At 35.8% G+C, this 20,388-nt stretch overlaps 1 protein-coding gene across 1 annotated transcript in view; it reads left to right on the plus strand.

The window, feature by feature from the left end:
- Positions 1–20,388, plus strand: part of atm (ATM serine/threonine kinase) — a 175,588-nt gene that overhangs the window by 89,638 nt on the left and 65,562 nt on the right. Inside the window, exons 27-34 of the mRNA XM_028800178.2 lie at positions 949–1,064; positions 1,925–2,051; positions 2,585–2,784; positions 6,315–6,489; positions 8,173–8,337; positions 8,810–8,942; positions 15,120–15,215; positions 16,222–16,393. Coding sequence (XP_028656011.1) covers positions 949–1,064; positions 1,925–2,051; positions 2,585–2,784; positions 6,315–6,489; positions 8,173–8,337; positions 8,810–8,942; positions 15,120–15,215; positions 16,222–16,393 — 1,184 coding nt within the window. The remainder of the gene's footprint in view (positions 1–948; positions 1,065–1,924; positions 2,052–2,584; positions 2,785–6,314; positions 6,490–8,172; positions 8,338–8,809; positions 8,943–15,119; positions 15,216–16,221; positions 16,394–20,388) is intronic.

Consider the following 20,388-nt stretch of genomic DNA (forward strand, 5'->3'; position numbering starts at 1 on the left):
GCTCCAGAAGACCCCCGTGACCCTGTGTTAGGATATAGCAGGTTGGATAATGGATGGATGGATTTTGTATAGTTTAGATAGCCACTAATGATACCAAAACATTCTCTGAGAACAACTTCTCCCAACCATCCAAGAACAGTTTGGTGATGAACAATGCCTTTTAAAGCATGATGGAGCACCGTGCCATAAGGCAAAAGTGATAATTAAGTGGCTCTGGGAACAAAACATCAAAATTTTGGGTCCATGACCAGGAAACTCAGACCTTAATCCCATTGAGAACCTGTGGTCAGTCCTCAAGAGGTGAGTAAACAAACAAAAACCCACAAATTCTGACAAACTGCATGCATTGATTATGTAAGAGTGGGCTGCCATCAGTCAGGATTTGGCGCAGAAGTTGACTGAGTTGTGTCGTTTGACCCAAATGAAGGGATTGTGTTAAAAAAAATGCTTTAGTTGCCTCACATTTTTATGCAGTCGTTTTGTTCACACCACTGAATTAAAGCTGAAAGTCTGCACTTCAACTGCATATGAGTTGTTTCATTTAAAGTTCATTGTGGTAATGTACAGAACCAAAATTAGAAAAAAGTTCTGTCTGTCCAAATATTTATGGACCTAACTGTATCTTAGAGAACAAACCTTAGCTTTAAGAAAAATATCCAAATAGAAAAAATACAGGAATTTAGTAGCATGATTAACTGCTGCAGTTCCAGGGAGATATGTGCTATTATTAGATAATGATGGTTACATGCCTCAACTGAAATGTATGTTGTTTTAGTAAATCTGCTTGTGTAAAGCTCCATAATGCATGGAAGCTCCATAATTTTGTTTATTATGTCACCTTCTCTTGAGAATGACACATAATTCTCATTCAGACAGATAAAACACTGTATGATGGTTTATAAAACATCCATAGTAATTCTCATATTACATTTTTATTTTCATTTTTAGAAAATTGACATATTAATTCATAACAATTTGCCTGAAATAGTAGTGGAGCTACTGATGACTCTGTATGAGGGAGCAAACCAGGAACCCAGAGAAGAAGATTTGAGCAAGTTTGTGGGGTAAACACATAGGCTATACAGATTTTTTATTTTTATTTAGAAATCGCATGTATTTTTTACTCCTATGATAGATCTATGTCCAATGTGAATTCTCAGAAAGGCACCCAATACTGCCCTGAAATGAATTTAAATGTATTTGGGAATGTTTATTTTATATCATTATGTACTGTTTTAATTAAACAACTTACAGCCCCTGAATCTGTTAGTTTAGTCCATCGTTAGTAATGTCTTGGCTATATTTTGAAATCTATTTAGGTATCAATTTCTATCAAAAGCATTAAAAGTTGTGTGATTCCAAACTTCTCAATGTAAGTGTATGATTTTTTACATTGTTTATTACTTTCTTTCTTACTAGTCTTTTGTATTTCTTATATACTTGATATACCATGATTATTTCTAAAATACTTATTTAAGCAATTCTATGCTGAATAAAATAGTTTCTTTTGTTTTATCTGCAAAACATCAATCAGTCCCAGATTGCATTCCATCACTAAGTATAATTATACGCACACTATTAATAAACCTTTTTAAAGGATAGTTAACAAAACTTTCGTTTTTTGTAGTAAGATGGGAAACCTTCATGATAGTTAAACAAAACAAAACAATCAAGAAAACAAAAAATGAAGACAAGGGAATAAAATGCATAGTTCACAAAAAAAGTGTCCAGATAGGATTCTAACATCAGTATTCGGAGACAGTAGCACTCACCTGTAGTTATTGTATTTACATTATAACGCCCTGGACACTGATTAATGCTTCACAAATACCAGTAAATAAGCACATTGTTGTTTTCCTGTTTTTGGTTAAATCCTTTTGCAAATAAAAAAATAAATAAGACTGTAATTTCTTTTCTTTTTTAGGGAACTGGATCCTGCACCTAATCCACCTTGTTTTCCATCATATGTAATAAAAGCCACATTAGATTACCTAACCAAATGCCACAGTCCAAATTATAAAAGTTTAGTAACTATTCTGTCAAAGAATCCTGTAAGTATCGTTTTGTTCTCTGCTTGGGCATTGGGTAGTGTTTGATGCAAAATTTAACAGATGTAATTAAAGGAAAGAAAGCAAGGTTTGTAAATAAAGGGCTATTATAGATTAAGTAAGATGAGACTGGTTTATAAGTAGATAATACATACTAGTGAGTACAGCATGCGTCACATTTAAAAAATAGATATTGAAAATGTAGGTGAAGCCTTGTATCAAACACATAATGAGGAGTGCAAACAGGACAAATATTTATTGGAATATAAGTAAAATAATACCTTTTGTAATAGTTATAATAGTTCAAATCTGTAATTTTAGTTTTAGCTTGCTGGTTCAAATATTTCTTTATAGTAGTTAAAATGGGGTTAACTTTTGAAAAGTGATTTTGTTTAATTTGGTCAAGGCCATGTTACTGTATATACTTTTAATACTATAGTTAATGCTTGCAGTGAAGGATACTAGGAAGTTCAGTGTTATTTCTGAAGCATTTTAAATCAACTTTATACTTCTTTGTTTTTACATTTTTTCCTTAGATATCAATCCAAAAAATTCTATTTTCTATATGTAAACAGTCATCTGAGACCACAAATATATATGAGAAACATAGAATCCTGCTAATGTACAGACTTTTTGTGAATTTACTTCTTGATGAATTGAAAGATGGACTTGGTGGGGCTTGGGCGTTTGTCCTCAGGGATATGATATACACTCTCATTCATCACATAAACAGCAGGTGAGATTTTTCCAGGATTTGGTAGCTGTAATAAGAATTTACATTTTAATATTTCAGTGTATATAATATTAATTAAAGGTACCTAAATAATTGAGTATGGTCTTTGTACTATTTTAATAAAATATAGTTCATGTTTCTGCCCTGTGAGTTTTTTCTGTTGATACTTCATCATATTTTTAGAATTTTTAGCTCCCAAACCAAACAAAAACAAAGGTTAACAAATAATTTTGGAATGAATAAATAAGGCCAATTTAGTTAATAATAATGTTTTTTTTCCTTTTATTGTTTTTTTAAAAGCTTTAAACCATGAATCTATTCATTGAAAATTCACTGAAAATGTCATATCCAATTATAGGGTCTAAGGGTGCCAAAGTCTATCCAAAGTCTAAGGTAGTAATTATTTTTGTGTGAGGCAGGTCCATCACAGGGCGCATATGCTCATTCCACGCCAATTTAGAATCAGCAGGTACCCTAACATGTATGCCTATAAGATGTTAAGAGAAATATGGAACACCTAGAAAAGAAAAACATCAAACATATGGGAATTAGGTGTAAACTACACTGTAACCTTTACCAAGAAATTTGTATTTAGTCTAACCACTGCTCCACAATTCCACCGTGGCAGCATTAATGTAAAGCACATATGCACATTTAATTCTGCTTAGAAAACGAATGTCAGCCATAGAGTTGGCACAAGTCTTTTGTACCAGTGTTGAATGTTTACATGGCTTCCTCAGCTGTATTATTTCAGATCAAGGTCTTCAGTTTATAACAAGGTTTTGGAACATGTTATGTGAAAAAATGGTACCTACTGTGAATTTAACCCTAGGATATCACCCTGAAGCCAACAGACAAACAGAGAGGTTTAATCAAGAATTAGAGAAATTCCAGTCATGATAATAGTAGTGAATTAGTGCCAATGGCAGAATTTGCTACAAACATTGTATATAATGGCAGAATTTGCTACAAACATCTATATATATAATTCTCTAAGCCGCCACCAGAGCGGCACGACACCCATGAAAGCACGCAGGAAGGAGCCACGCCCAACAACTCTAAGACCATTGGATACGACGAAAACTCGCAGAGCCACGCCCACCAACTCGGACGCGACACCTCGGAAAACACGCCGTCATTTCTGTTTGTCTGTGCTACAGTCCACATGCAGCTCTGAGCCATGTTGACTTTTCGGTTACGACGCACGACCGCGTGCAACATCACAAACTGTTTTACACGCTACATACAGCAATTCGCATCCATGACAAACATGCGTCTTCTTAGATGGTCCTGCAGGAACACGGAAAACGTTTCCCCGCCCACCAACACTCTTTATTCCCCGGCCCGCGTCCACCGCATCCGCGACAAACATGCGTCTTCTTAGATGGTCCTGCAGGAACACAGAAAACGTTTCCCTGCCCACCAAAGCAGGACCATGTAAGAAGAGGCATGTTTGTCGCAGATGTGAATTGCTGAATGCAGCGTCTAAAACAGTTTGCGAGGGGTATCCCATGGGATCCTTAAAACAATCCTTTAAAACTGAGGTTAAAACACAATGAAGGAAGCAGTCTTTAAAAACCAATAAGCCCTGTGCCTCTGTTTCATTAGCGTCTCACCTGCTTCACTGATGCAGGTCCTGCAACAGTCGAGACACTCTCTCAGCAGCTGACCTTCTCTGTGCCTGACTCCACTATAGTCTGCAACAAAATTATGAAAGTACGGCCGCATTTGTTTCACACAAGCTGTGTGTGTGGGTGGGTTGGTGTTAGTTAGTTAATTAGTTACTCGAAGGATTTCAAGATTTAATATGCACAAGCGGTAACACTGCAAAAGCATCCCAAACCAGAAAAGACGGCTGGCAAAAAGTGGCCGACAAATTAAACGCATGTGCATTGTACTTACTGAAAGCAGCGTTACGGATTTTGCAGATTTTCATTTTTTTTCCCTCTGCTTAAAAAACATTTAAAAAGCGGCGTGATTATGCGGCGTATTGTACGCCGCGGGTTGGTATGCACCGTGTAAAACAGTTTGTTTGTCGCGGATAATTTGCCTTTTACTATTACACGAAGACAATTTCCTGTTAATACTTCGTTACATTGATATAGCGGTGTTCTCAGTATTCAAAGCGCTATCCACACAGGGAGGAACCGGGAAGCGAAACTACAATCTTCCACTTACTGCAAAGCAGCAGCACTACTACAGTGCCACAAGGCAGTTAAAGAATACACTGGGCTCGATTTTGTTTTCACTTCTGTTTACAGAGATCGGGTCGTAGATAACATTGTTGCAATGTTACTTTTCTTGGTGGCTTATTACATTACGGATGTTTCACATGTTCATTTTTTCCCCTGTGCTTAAAAGACATTAAAAAGTGTTTCTCAACTGTGACTCCAGAACATCTCAGTACGGAAGCTATCTTAAGCATCAACAACGAAGACTCGCTACATCCTTAATCTACAAGTGCTGACACTTATCCCTACCGACGAAGTAACTTTCACCAGCGTGGCCTTCTTCGTCACAGACGATCCCGCTTTCAGTCACGGACAATTATATGTTGCTCTCTCCAGAGGTCTATCTTTTCATTTCCCATTTAGACAACTGTGTCGTTCAGGAAGTGTTCACCCATCAATACATAATTATGCGGCGTATGCTACGCCGCGGGTTGGCTAGTTGTATATAATTCTACACTTAAAATGTCTCATTTTGAATAGATCTTCCATTAGCTTTATCGTTAATACTGAGTATTTCTGAATATCTTAGCTGTTTAAAAGTGTATGTGGCAATTGGTTAAAGGGAGTTTAACTGCAAAATGATTTGCAGACCCGTAAGAGGAGGATAGCTTCAATGCATAAGGTCGCTGGCAACTTGTGTTTTGAGTGTAAACTGGCTCCATGTTATATAGGTCCATCTATAATTAGATGGTGAATGGGACCGGTATCAAAGCTAGCCCACTTCAGAATTCACTCCATGATTCATTTTTCCTGTTAGTCCATTTTATTCTAAGAAAACCCCTCCACCCTTGGTGTCAATGGATGTTTCAGAAGAATACCAAATTCAATTTGAAGTTTCTGAATTTCACAATTTTGACTCTTCCATTTTAGCAAATTGATAAAAGGTTTTCAATTCATTTCTTTTGATTTGTCATGATGTACACTGTTTTTTTAAATCAGCTGGAAAAAATCATACTTTCATTTTTTATTGAAAGTTTAATATCTGAGTCAATAAAATGTGAACATTGTTTTGGGGGCTGAATACTTTTTCAAGGTACTGTATCTCCATGGCCGTATCTATAGTACCTCAGAAGAGATTAGCAATATGAGATTCCTATTTCAGGGTTAAACACAGTAACAAATTTATTATGTTGTCTTTTGCAAATACAAATCTTTTCAACTGTAGGGTAATGAAAATAATTTTTCTGTTTTATAAATTGCATGTCCCCAGTCAAGAATACTTGCAACCTTTAATTTACTTACCGTATTTGTAATGTAAATCTGACAGAATTAAGGTTTTTTTTTTCTTTTTTTCTGTTGCAGACCAGCTCATTTGGATGAAGTATCAACTCGCAGTTTCTCTCTCTGTTGTGATCTTCTGTCTTCAATATGCCAGAATGCTCTGAAATACTGTGGAAATGCTCTGGAAAATCACCTTCAGGTCATTGTTGGAACACTTACACCAACTGTGAATGAACAGACAGCCGTTCGTCAACAGGTATGCGTAGCTGTGATTTCCAGATTCTGTCTCCAAAGCACTACTGTCTACCATACTGCTTGGGAACATATTCTGTGCATCTGTGATTCTGTGATTGCAAAATCTATCCAGGACTAGCTTCCATCTATGTCCTTGTATTATTGTTGAGGAACTCATTACAAGGTATCAGCTGCGATCCACCTAATTTTAATTTACACAGTACTAATTAATTCCCTTCATAATTTTGAATACAATACTTCTTTCTTGTCACCTACTAAACTCTGTTACTTCACTGAAAAGATTCATTCCTTCAGTCTTTCCCAATTAAAAACTTGAATTGCAGATCGATGGTAAAAATGAATCAGAAATTAACAAAAAAAAAACTGAAATGGAAGGTTAATTTGAAAGCAAACGATCTCTAGCTAAATGTAGAAAAGACCAAAAGGTTTGGAGGCAAAGAAAAAGTGCATGGCTGTGTGGCATGTGCTGTATAGATGTTGGGGGAAACTTAGTCCAATGCACTTTTTTCGAAGGGGGTGCATTAAAAGATGTAGTAGTGTGGATACTCTATATCTGTGACATTTGTGTGCAGAAGGTGTGTAAGAAGAGTACAGATTTCCGATGTAATAAGTGTATATTTAGACATTGGAAGTGGTGATGTTTTGGATAAAGTACAGTTCTGCTACTTAGGTGAGTACAAACAGGTGTAGGTATTACAATGAGAGAAATGAAATAAAATCCAAAAGCTGTTCCCATTTTGACTTTCAAAGGTGCCTGTTTGGCATTAAAATGAAATGAGAAGGTGGGTGTTTTGAGCATCATGAAGCAAGAGAAGGATGAATGCTGAGTTAAGAGACTTTATACACAAGCAATATACAGTGGGGCAAAAAAGTATTTAGTCAACCACCAATTGTGCAAGTTCTCCCACTTAAAAAGATAAGAGAGGCCTGTAATTTTTATCATAGGTATACCTCAACTATGAGAGACAAAATGAGAAAACAAATCCAGAAAATCACATTGTCTGATTTTTAAATAATTTACTACAATCAGTAGAGTAGATTCATTTGCTGCTGTTTCATTAAGTGTTATATGTAGTCAAAATTCATCCATCCATTATCCAACCCGCTATATCCTAACTACAGGGTCACAGGGATCAGCTGGAGCCAATCCCAGCCAGCACAGGGCACAAGGCAGGAAACAAACCCCGGGCAGGGCGCCAGCCCACCGCAGGGCACACACACCCACACTAGGGACAGTTTAAGATCGTCAATCCACATAACCTGCATGTCTTTCGACTGTGGGAGGAAACCGGAGCACCTGGAGGAAATCCACGCAGACACGGGGAGAACATGCAAACTCCACACAGGAAGGACCTGGGAAGCAAACCCAGGTCTCCTAACTGTGCCCTTGTAGTCAAAATGACCATATTAAATTTTACATTTTGGGATTGTGTTAAAAAATGTAATCACAGAATTTTTTAATGATTTAATCAGCCATGTTAAAGATGAGTAATCACTAGCTGTATTTAAAAAAATAAATAAATAAAAATTAAGACTTTGAACTGCAAACTTCCTTTACAGGCCTATGATCTGATACGGCCATTTACTGTAGGTACGCTATTTGTTTTAATAACCCTTTAAATTACGAGTGAAACTTGGAAATCTTGTTTTTGGTTGACATAATTTCATATTTTCTTTAATTAAGGTTTTACGTCTGCTGAGGTTCCTTGTTATTGAGGGTAAAGAAAATGAAAATCTCTATAATGCAGTAAGAATGTTGGAGCCTTTTCCTGATGTGCCTCTTTTTAAAGAATTGAGAGCAGCTCAACACCAAGTCAAATACAGCAGAGGACCTTTTACTCTTGAAGAGGTAATGTCTATTTCTATGAATTTTTAAACATTTCTAAGAAGTCATTTGGATAAAAAAGGAAAACAGGAAATGTAAAATGTTTTATTAAATTGGCATATAAGTTTTTTGGTAATATTTATCATGTTCATGAATATCATTAGAATACATAATCAATTTTTAACACATTGAAATTGTAATTGTTATAGTTCATGCTGAAAATTGTGACTTAGAGCTAGGTGATAAATTGGCTAATGGAGACTTTATTTAAAAGCATCAATCTCATTTAAAGTCATGTTTTTTATATTTTACATTAGATCATTAGTTAAAGTTGAACAACATATCACTTTTTAGCATAAGATTTTTTTTTTTTTAGAAATTAAATAATTCAGAAAATGGCATATTGACAGAAATTCTGTAAATCAGCTATGAAGAGAAGGTAGCAGGTTGTATGGAAGTAGAATTTAGATTTTTTTTTTTCTTTATCTTTTTTCAGGAAATAAAGCATTTTCTTTCTGTCTCATCCTGTGACTCTTTACCCATAACAAGACTAGAGGGCCTTATTGATCTTAAGAAGCAACTTCAGCTTCACAAAGAACAAATGAGGGAACTTCTAAAAGAATCTCAAGGTAGCAGCCTCATTATACTTTGCATTTGGCTGGTGGGTTTAGCAGATTAATTTGGATAGAAGTTTTTCTGAACAGTGTAAAGCTTTTAAACATCATAGAATGTCTAAGTAAGGTTGATTATAATGATAGTTTTTTTTTAAATGTGATAAATTATTTTTTCTAAATTTTTACAATTTAATTTTTTTTAATAAGGTATTACTTCACTTTCAAGAGGAAGTATAAATATGATGTTTCTGCAAATAATTGCAAATGAATGAGCTCCTGGTATACCTCACAAAGTCAGTCTATCATTTACAAAGCTGATAAAATTTATCTACTTACTGTATCTCATAGATTAGGACAACAACAGTAAGATGGAAATAACTTGGTTTAAGTTGCAGCATTCTTTTTTTTTAATGACATCACAGTTCCATTCAAATTCATACATTAAATATTGAAATAGTGATAATCTATACCGTGTCAGTACATTTAATCAAGTAAGTATAAAAGAATGATCTGGGGGGGAGTTTTTTTTTTCTATTTGCCACATATGTCATATTTCATTTTCCATTTATTGTTTAAGTGCCAGATTTACTTGGATTGTTAAATTTATCTTTGCAAATATTTGTCTTTTTTCCCATGGTACAGTTATTTCTCTTTGTATATATTGTATAATATACAGACTGAGTGAGGTTTGGAGCCTGTAAGAAAACAAATTGTGTCACAAATATATCCTAACTAAAAACTAATTAAAATAGCACTTTTTTGAAATTCTAGGAAATTACCCAAAAGTCATAACAAACAATCCATTTGTAAAAGGAAGTTATAAAATGTGTGTTCCATTATAAAGCTAATTTTGACTGTCTTGGTTAATTGGTCTACTTTTTAAAATTTGTGTGAGTATGGGTGTGAACATTAATGTACCCTCTCATGGTATAGTACAGAGCTGGGCTATGCCTTGTCCCCATCAGCAGAAGCACAGTTACAGGATAGGCAAGGCAAGGCAGGCAATTGCCATGGGCCCCGAACTGGGAGAGGACCCCCCAATGGCATTTGTTTACATATGTGCTCATTGCAACAGCAAACATATGGGAATTTCCCATGAAGCACAGCATCAACACATTATAACAACACGGTCAGAAACCCCTCCAAGGGGGTCCCTATCTCCATTGCAGAAGTGTCAGTATTTGTGATGGACGTTGCTTATGTAGTAACATTAAATGTAATCAGAGCCAGTTTCAGAAATCATGAAGAGTATTTATATGTCTGGAAGCAAAAATATGGTTTGATTCAATTTGTTTAGACAATTCAGCTCTTTCTGATTCATCTTCAGTGTCTCCAGACTTCACTGTAGTCAATGCATAGCCAAAGTCAGCAGTACCAATTCATCTGCAAGGTGAGTGGGTAACAAGGAGACGAGGGTCTAAGAAGTGCTCCTATCACTTTTACTTCTGGTAAGAGAAGTTTCCATCTTTAAAGCTGTTTAATTGTTACTTGAGGTCTAGGAGAGGCTTTCAGCCAGATCTAGCTTTAATAGAGCACATTGGTAGAAAGTCTTTGGACCTCGATAACATAGCAGCTGCATTTGCTGTAGCTAAAGCCAACAAACAGCCATTTTGAATGTTACAGTATTACCATTAATAGCAATTTTTTCTTTTTTTTTAATTTCTGTAGTGTGCCCTTTTTATTTTTTTAAATATTACAATGCTTAATTTGTTTTTTATTACCATGTGCATCTTATGCTTATTTGCATCTTATTTACTTTAGTTTATTTAGATTTTTTAAATTTACTTTATTCTGTTACTATTACTCTATACAAATGTTTTTTTATTGTGGTGTTTTATATGATCTGTTTTTAACAAAATTAAAGGATGTGTGTTTGTTAAATGCTCCCTGTTGATTTTATTAATTTATACTTTGCACTAAAATAATACATTTTACTATGTTGAGACTCAGAGAATGTTGAGTTGAAAGGCACTATGTTTTTCCTGGGGACCCCAGAGCCCCATCAATCACTTCCAGCCATCAGTATAGGTTGTAGCCGCCCCACATCCTGAATTCAATCAACTGCTTTTATAGAATTAATGGATAGATAATATTTTCCAGCAGCAAAGTTTTTTTAAAGTCTATGAGTTTTCACATCTGAAGATTTTCTTTATGATTATATCATAAACAAAGCCTGTCATGGCAACATCGGGGAGATTGCAGGAGCTGACCTCAGGTGGGATGCTAGTCAATATTAGGGCATAATTAATAACACCAGAAAAATCTAAAATTGTCTTTCAATGTTACCTTCACATTTTTAGAATGTGTGAGGAATCGGAATGGCAGAGAAATTCCATGCAGATACATGGGGAACTTGCAGAATTCATGCAAACAGCAACTGAGCATAAGATTTGAATCCAGGATGCCAGATCCATGACTTAGCAGTGCTAAGGACTGCACCACTTAATAGTAGTAGTAGTTGTAGTTAAAAAGGAAGAAGAAGAAACCAAAGTAGTTTAAACCTCTTTATTGTTTTTTGAATAAGAAGGTATCACAATAATACATTATAAAGTAATGATGATGTTCAATGTTTTCCTCCCACTCTTTCATCACTTTCTCTCCTCCTTTACCATTTTAATGATATGTGCTGTACAAATTGCACTTTGACAACATCTGGGTGCAGGATTCAAACCCAGAATGCTGGATCTGTGAGGCAGCAGTACTACTTACTGCCCAAATGTTCGACCTGTAAATGTAATGCTTCTTGCAAAATAAATATGGGCCTGTATGTATTTGTGAGTAATGGCTTTGACCTATTACCACACCCTATAATTCAGACTTACTGTGGTGTAAAATTTGTATGCACAATAATTTTATAATATAAAGTATCCACTTAGTGCTATAAGTTGCTTAATGTAATTTATGGTTGCCATTGGTCTCTTGATAAACTTTCTGACGAGCTTTCTCATCCCCTTTTCAAGAATATTGGACAGACATTCTGATCTTAGCATTGCCCTAGTTGTGCAATTTTTAAATGTTAATGATCATGAGATCCTATGAAAACCTGAAAAAAACTCTGTGATGATTTTTCCATGAATTCAGTCATTACTTAAACCAGGGGTCGGCAACCCGCGGCTCTGGAGCCACATGCGGCTCTTCAGCTTCCTTGCAGTGGCTCCCTTTGGCCTTGACAAAAAAATAAAAACCATGAAAATGAATAATGGCAATTTCTTAATTTAACTTGTATGTATTTTTATATATATATATATATATATATATATATATATATGTTTATTTTCTACTACTACTACTGTTATACATTTTAACATCTAATTTAGAGAATTTAATTCTGCGTGGACAGAAGCATTTGCCTTCACCGCCAACGACGCTGGCTTACCGGTGTGCTTAATATGTGGCAATAAATTATCGAACAACAAAAAATGTAACGTTGAAAGACATTTTCAAAACAAGCTCTCAGCATTCACTGAAAAATACCCAAGTGAAGATAAGCGAAAGAGAGCAATTTCGGAACTGCAATGGAAAGCTGAACAGAGCAAACATACTTTCAAAAAGTGGATCACTTCTACACAGTCAACTACAGCTGCTAGTTTTGTGGCAGCTCAAGAGATCGTAAGGAGGGGTAAGCCATTCACAGACGGAGAATACATGAAAGAATCGTTCATAAAAATATCAGAGCATCTATTCTCCGACTTTAAAAACAAACGGGAAATTGTTCAGAAAATGCAAGCTGCATTTAGAGAAAGATTCAGTGAGTTCAGAAAGGAAAAACACACACTCTCTCCTTCCCTGTCACACCCCTGGACATCGACCCATCCCTGCTGAACACATCCGCATTCACAGGAGTAAGCCCGATCTAGAAATTGAACTGGACGACATAGCAGATAAAGATTAATGGGTGTCCAAGTTCAAATGCCTGACAGCGGATCTTGAAGAAGTCACCCGTCAGAAGGCTACTCTCGCTAAAGAGCACAAATGGAGTGATATTGAAAACCTCCCCAAACCCGACAAATTTGTTTTCGACACATGGAGTGACATTCCCGAAACGTATATGAACATGAAAAAATATGCATTTGGAGTCCTGTCCATCTTTGGCTCAACATACTTAAGTGAGCAAGTTTTCTCAAGCATGAACTTCATAAAGTCCAAATATCGCTCCTGCCTCACACATGAGAGCCTGCAGTCCTGTGTGAAGGTCAAAGTCACATTGTACAGCCCCGACATAGAGATGATCAGCAGCGAACTTCAGAAACAGAAGTCACTTTAAACAGGTGACAACAATAGCATTTAATAGGCTATTATTTTTCAGAAAAAAAAACACATTCATTTCAGACCCGGAGCTGATGTAGGTTTTTTTGTATGTTCAGGTGCTTCAGTTGATTCAGCACACTGAAATGGAATTTGATGTTTACTTTTTTAAAGCTGCTAAACTACAGCTAAATGTTTTATTTATATTAAAGTGGGCTAGTTTTTATTTTAATTTTACACAGGTATAGGAAGGACCCAAATAGGCCTGCATAGTTCAGTTTAATTTATTTCAAAGTAGCCCTACACATGCACACTGCTCTTCTGTTTGTTGTATTCTGTGGTTGTAACATGTAAAATCTAAAAAAAGATTAAAACTTTTAAAAGTTTATAAGCTGTGTTATGTTTTGCGGCTCCAGATTATTTTTCTTTGGAGGAAGGGGGGGGGGGGGGGGGGGGGGTTGGGGGGGGGGGGGGGGCAAAATGGCTCTTTTGATAGTGAAGGTTGCAGACCCCTGACTTAAACGTTGAAATTTAAATGAAGGTGAGCAAACTTGTAGCCATTCATCCATCCATTTCTGAACCTGCTTGATTCATTCAGGGTCCGAGCACTGAGGGTAGGTCAGGAACTAAACCCTGCATAAAGTCGTGCTCGCACATACACTGACAGTAGTTAATACTGTACTCTGTACACATGACAATACTGCTGCTACTACTTACACTATCACTACTAGTACTAATATTGTGCTAGTTTGGAGTTACCAGTTATCTTAGTTTTGGTGTTCAATGCATTGTCCTAATTAATGTTTACCGATTCCCTTAGAGAGAAATGTTAACCCTAATAAATATAAAGTAATTTTGAGTTATTGTGTTTGTCATGTTGTGGAACATTTGTATACTTTGGGTAATAGAATCTTCTAGGAAAACTGTACCCTCATTTACAGGTCACAGGTGAGAAGTAAATGCTTTAAAGATAATAAAACCAGTATAAACCATAAGTACAAGTCTCCCAGCCATCATATCTTTACACAATTAATCACTTACTGTTGATGGCACCTGAGACAAAATTTTTGATTAATACTAATACAACAAAATGTTTAGTTACTCTTATTAAGTTCCAATTACTTGTAGTGTATTGGTTAAATATGGCCTGGAGATTGTGGTGGCACCACATTGTTTCTGCAATTTAAAGCAATTTACTGTAGTATTTCCTTTAGTTACCTAAATTAAAAAAAAACAAACATACATTTTGTTGTACATATTAACTAACTTCCTTGTTAACATACTTGAGCAGTATTGATTAGTGTGATTACCTCACTGATCCGAAAACCCAAATTCAAATCACAGCCCAGCTACTGTATATGTGGAGTTTGCAGTCTCAGTTTCTTAATATGGGTGCTCAGATTTCTTCCCACAGCTTAAAGATGTCCATGTTAAGTTGATTTTTGAGTCTAAATTTGTTCTGGACGAGAACATGTGGATTTTTGCATTATTGTGGGCTGGTGCCTTGACCAGGGATATTCCCTGATTAGTATTGAAAATGACTAATTGCACTGCTACCCTGTACTGAAACGTGAAGTTTACAAAATTGAGGAAGATTCATACTACAAATATATAGCATTTTGATTTTAAAATCTAGTGTGAATAAATATGTTAATGATTCTGCTTTATCTGATTGTATGGGGATGCTCATTTTAAAAATGGTTTTAACAATTCCCTTGTGGTGAATGCTTTTGAAAATTTAGTGTCATTAATATACGTTTATAAATTGATGACTGTTATATACTAGCTATACACAGAATCATCATTCAATCAAAATATCTTTTAATTATTAAGTAAAAACAATGTAACATGCTATCAGTTATTAAAAGTTAATTCTAGGAGCAAACAGTTTATAGTTTATTGTGAATGTAACCTTTTTTTATATATTGTTTTTCTGTTCTCTTTTAGTTGACCCTCAAGACAGCATTCTTCTTAAACTAATTAGAAAACTCTTACAGCTCTGCAAAACAGCAGTAGGGCACTCTGGAAGCAGAGACATATTAGGTGAGCATTTTTAATAAAATCCTTAAGAGAAAATTGTGAGACTGAAAATTATCTGTTTTAGGCTTCAAATCATTTGGACTAACTCCTTGGGAAGGAACAAATTCTACAATATAAGAACATTACATTGCAGTTAACAAGCCATAACATTAAATAAAGTCTGAGACTGGCATGGATTGGTTTCTAAATAAGCAATTGGATTGGAACACAAACTTGCAGCCACTGCAGCCCACCAGGTCCAACTTTTGCCTAACCCTATTATAAAGAATGAAATATTAACCATTGTCTTCAACTTTCAAATATTTTCAATAAATAAATATGATTTCCAGCTGACACATCTCAGTTACTTGGCAAGGAAGCATATTGTCAAAATATTAAAAAAAGTAAATAAATTGTGTTATGAATAACTAAAATTATTTATTATTTAGTTACTCATAATGTTTCTGTGCTATCTGTTAAAAAGTTAGGAAAGTTATGTATATACTTGGTGCCATAGTGGAATAGTTGTTAGCACTGGTGCCACAGAGTTTCAGAGTTGTTATTTATTGCCCAATGACTGTCTGTGTGGATTTTGCAGGTTCTCCCAATGTGGGCTTGGTTTTTTCATTGAGTAACCTGCTTTCCTTTTACATCACAAAGATGGATGTGCTAAGTTAATTAGTAATACTAAGTTGGATCTGTGTGTGAATGAGTGGGTTCTGCAATGATCTGGTGTCCCATCCAGGGTTGGTTCCTGCCATATGCCCACTCCTGACATGACTGGCTTTGGTTCCCAATGAACCTTAGTTGAATTAAGTGGTTTTAAGAATATGTTATGTTACATTTCTAGTTTGTGAGATCAAACAATAGTAAATATTTTTATGCTGTAAGTGATACACACATAATTCATTTTTGCATGTTTTTGAAACATGGTAAATATTATGCAGTGCATTTTTGTTCTGGTGCTCGTATCTTTTGATTTTCCCATAATTCATTTTGTGTTCCTGTGCACTTTAATCTTTGTATTAAGAGGCTGCTGGAAGCTGTCTTGGTGAAGTGGGCCCTGTGGATTTTGCTACAGTGGCTTTGTTTCACAATAAGGACTATCTGAACTCAAAAGCAGAAGATTTGTTTCAAGAGAAGGAGTTTCAGTGGCTTTATGTAATTCTGCATTCAATAAATAATGCTTTAACTGACCGCAAGTAAGTGACATAATCATAAGCTGTAAGATAATTTGTTTATTATCATTTTATTGTGTAGCACAGCAAGCTAAAACTCCCATCAGACACCAAATCCTCAGCTGGTAAATTTAGCTCTCTGAGTGGGACTTACCAAATTTCATTTTTGGATGGGTCTACTTTTGCACAGAAGGCTAACACACACACACACACACACACACCTTATCGACTTAAACACTGAATGTGAGTGATGTCTGTATTGCCTGGCACTCTTTAGTACTCTGTACACAGAGACTCACCAGCTTTGGCATGAACAACACACAGTTGTCTCCAGATATAACCTAGACCTAAAGACTGACACACCTTGGTCCCTGAGAATAACCTAGACACATGGAGACTTGGTTAATGCCACTTACCAACCAAAGATGCATAATACTCACCTTGTTGTCAGCTTTATTAGAGTGTCCTCCTTAGCCTGCTAACCTTTCGAGAAAAAGTAGCAACCTCCCCACAAAAGGTTCCCTGTATCTACTTTATTGCTTCAATCTCTCAAAATATACAAAATAGCAGGAAAGTAGTATTTATTAAGCATAGAATAATAACAGCGGTAGAAAAGTGCTATCCATTTGTATTTTCTATTGTAAATTCTGGATGTATAGTCCTAAACAAAAATATATCCTTGCTTTAAAGTCAAAAAGCTTACTGACGAATAGCAGCAAAAGAAAATATCCGTGTTAAAAGATTTATATATACTTTGCACTGTGGTCCTGGGAAACATTATTTTTTCCCACTCTGTGCTGTAATACTATGTATGGATGGTATGACAGAAAAGCCACTTGACTTGATTTGAAAAGGGTGTCATCCCAGGTGGCTGGTTTAAATTTAGCAGTCAAAGTAATGCATGGACAGACCTCATGATGTTATGCACAGATGATTGGCCAGGCATTCTGGTGATGGACAGTTCTGCCTAAAAGCTTTGATCCTAGTATTTTATCCATTCAAATAGTATTTCTTGTTGTGTCTCGTTCCTTTTACTTTATAGTTGTATATTGTCTGTTCATTCTAAACTAAGATTATACACTTGGATGAACCTGAAAGTGCAGTACATATAGATCATAAAACAGTCCCAAAGAGTACATTTACAGGTCATCACAGTTCATTTGTGCAAAAACTTGTAACAGACACATTGCAGCTTGCTTTTTAATATAGCGCCTGCTGTTCTAAGATATACCTCCAGGACATATTTACAGTATATGCTTAAGGCTTAAGAAGATCCTGGATGAAAAACCTTAAATATTATTGATAAAAACCTCTAGTCTAGTGGTATGAATGGCAATAGGCCTGTACTTCTAGTCAGAACAGAAGAGGAGAAACTGGTTGTACAGGATAAATAAGGTCTTTAGTAACATTGTTTGTCTTTTCAAAGCAGTAGCATATCAAGGATCATATTGCAATAGACCTGCAACTCTTATCTGATATGTGAAAAGAATGTGAATATAATTTAATCCAAATGAAGTTGATATAACTACAGGGACAAGCCAGAAATAATACATGGCATCATGAACTGCTGAATTAGCAGTTTTCACAGTGTAGGTTATTATAAACTAATTATTGTTTGGTTTTATTTTTAATTATGAAACTTTTTCTTTCTTTCTTTCTTTCTTTCTTTCTTTCTTTCTTTCTTTCTTTCTTTCTTTCTTTCTTTATCACCAGATCGTCACAATCTGTAAACATATAATATCTCCATAGCAAAACACTGAAAATTATCACTTGTGTTAAATTAATACCTTACTTTATACTGTATTTTGTTATAATGAACATGTGTCCAGTCCTGGAACAGGGAAACTGACCGTTTTATCTGTTACTTTATAAATATTAATGATAAAGCTAGTGCAAACAGTAGATGTGTTTTTGTTAGCACACAGTTTCTGAACAAGAGTTTATCTAATCCAAGAGAGTCAAACATTAACTACAAAAGAAAAGTATGGAAATACCTTGGTCGTATTTATTCAGTTTTTCAATAGCATAATTGTACATAGTAAAGTATATTTATATCAGTTTTTCAGTATCATTTTTATCAATAAAAAGTATTTTTCATTTCATTCTTTTTGAGTATGTCATTTGAAATCTAAACAAAGTTACCTACACATTTTGCATGTTTACTGTTACAGTAAGGCATACTGTATTTTCATAGAGCATTTATTATTAATGACACATCCACTTATTGTGTTCTGAATAAAGATATTTACATATAGTATAAACATTTTTCTAATTTAATTTAATCATTTTTGTGCTCACATACTGTGGATTACTCACCTTGTTGCGTGTTTCATGCATGTTTTCCTGCATTATCCTGGGCCACTCAGTTTAAAAACAAACTATGAACTAGTTGGAAAAGCTCAAGAAAAACCAAAAGGTTATTCCTCTGAATGTGAAACTAGGAGGTAAAGAGCTTTATTAAACAATATTTAATGGATGGCAGTGTCTTATTAGGGTTTGTTTTGATGATTAACCCATCCATATTCAATGCCCCAATGATTTTTAGAGTTTTTCTAATTAAGAACATGGACACTCCTTGCTTCTTTGCCAACTGGAACAACCCACATATGAACTGTGAGAAAAACACGTTTTCTACATACAGTGGTGTGAAAAACTATTTGCCCCCTTCCTGATTTCTTATTCTTTTGCATGTTTGTCACATAAAATGTTTCTGATCATCAAACACATTTAACCATTAGTCAAATATAACACAAGTAAACACAAAATGCAGTTTGTAAATGGTGGTTTTTATTATTTAGGGAGAAAAAAAAATCCAAACCTACATGGCCCTGTGTGAAAAAGTAATTGCCCCCTGAACCTAATAACTGGTTGGGCCACCCTTAGCAGCAATAACTGCAATCAAGCGTTTGCGATAACTTGCAATGAGTCTTTTACAGCGCTCTGGAGGAATTTTGGCCCCCTCATCTTTGCAAAATTGTTGTAATTCAGCTTTATTTGAGGGTTTTCTAGAATGAACCGCCTTTTTAAGGTCATGCCATAGCATCTCAATTGGATTCAGGTCAGGACTTTGACTAGGCCACTCCAAAGTCTTCATTTTGTTTTTCTTCAGCCATTCAGAGGTGGATTTGCTGGTGTGTTTTGGGTCATTGTCCTGTTGCAGCACTCAAGATCGCTTCAGCTTGAGTTGACGAACAGATGGCCGGACATTCTCCTTCAGGATTTTTTGGTAGACAGTAGAATTCATGGTTCCATCTATCACAGCAAGCCTTCCAGGTCATGAAGCAGCAAAACAACCCCAGACCATCACACTACCACCACCATATTTTACTGTTGGTATGATGTTCTTTTTCTGAAATGCTGTGTTCCTTTTACGCCAGATGTAACGGGACATTTGCCTTCCAAAAAGTTCAACTTTTGTCTCATCAGTCCACAAGGTATTTTCCCAAAAGTCTTGGCAATCATTGAGATGTTTCTTAGCAAAATTGAGACGAGCCCTAATGTTCTTTTTGCTTAACAGTGGTTTGCGTCTTGGAAATCTGCCATGCCGGCCGTTTTTGCCCAGTCTCTTTCTTATGGTGGAGTCGTGAACACTGACCTTAATTGAGGCAAGTGAGGCCTGCAGTTCTTTAGACGTTGTCCTGGGGTCTTTTGTGACCTCTCGGATGAGTCGTCTCTGCGCTCTTGGGGTAATTTTGGTCGGCCGGCCACTCCTGGGAAGGTTCACCACTGTTCCATGTTTTTGCCATTTGTGGATAATGGCTCTCACTGTGGTTCACTGGAGTCCCAAAGCTTTAGAAATGGCTTTATAACCTTTATCAGACTGATAGATCTCAATTACTTCTGTTCTCATTTGTTCCTGAATTTCTTTGGATCTTGGCATGATGTCTAGCTTTTGAGGTGCTTTTGGTCTACTTCTCTGTGTCAGGCAGCTCCTATTTAAGTGATTTCTTGATTGAAACAGGTGTGGCAGTAATCAGGCCTGGGGGTGGCTACGGAAATTGAACTCAGGTGTGATACAC

The sequence above is a fragment of the Erpetoichthys calabaricus genome, chromosome 4 (genome assembly GCF_900747795.2).
Source record: "Erpetoichthys calabaricus chromosome 4, fErpCal1.3, whole genome shotgun sequence".
NCBI classification, from domain to species: Eukaryota; Metazoa; Chordata; class Cladistia; order Polypteriformes; family Polypteridae; genus Erpetoichthys; species Erpetoichthys calabaricus.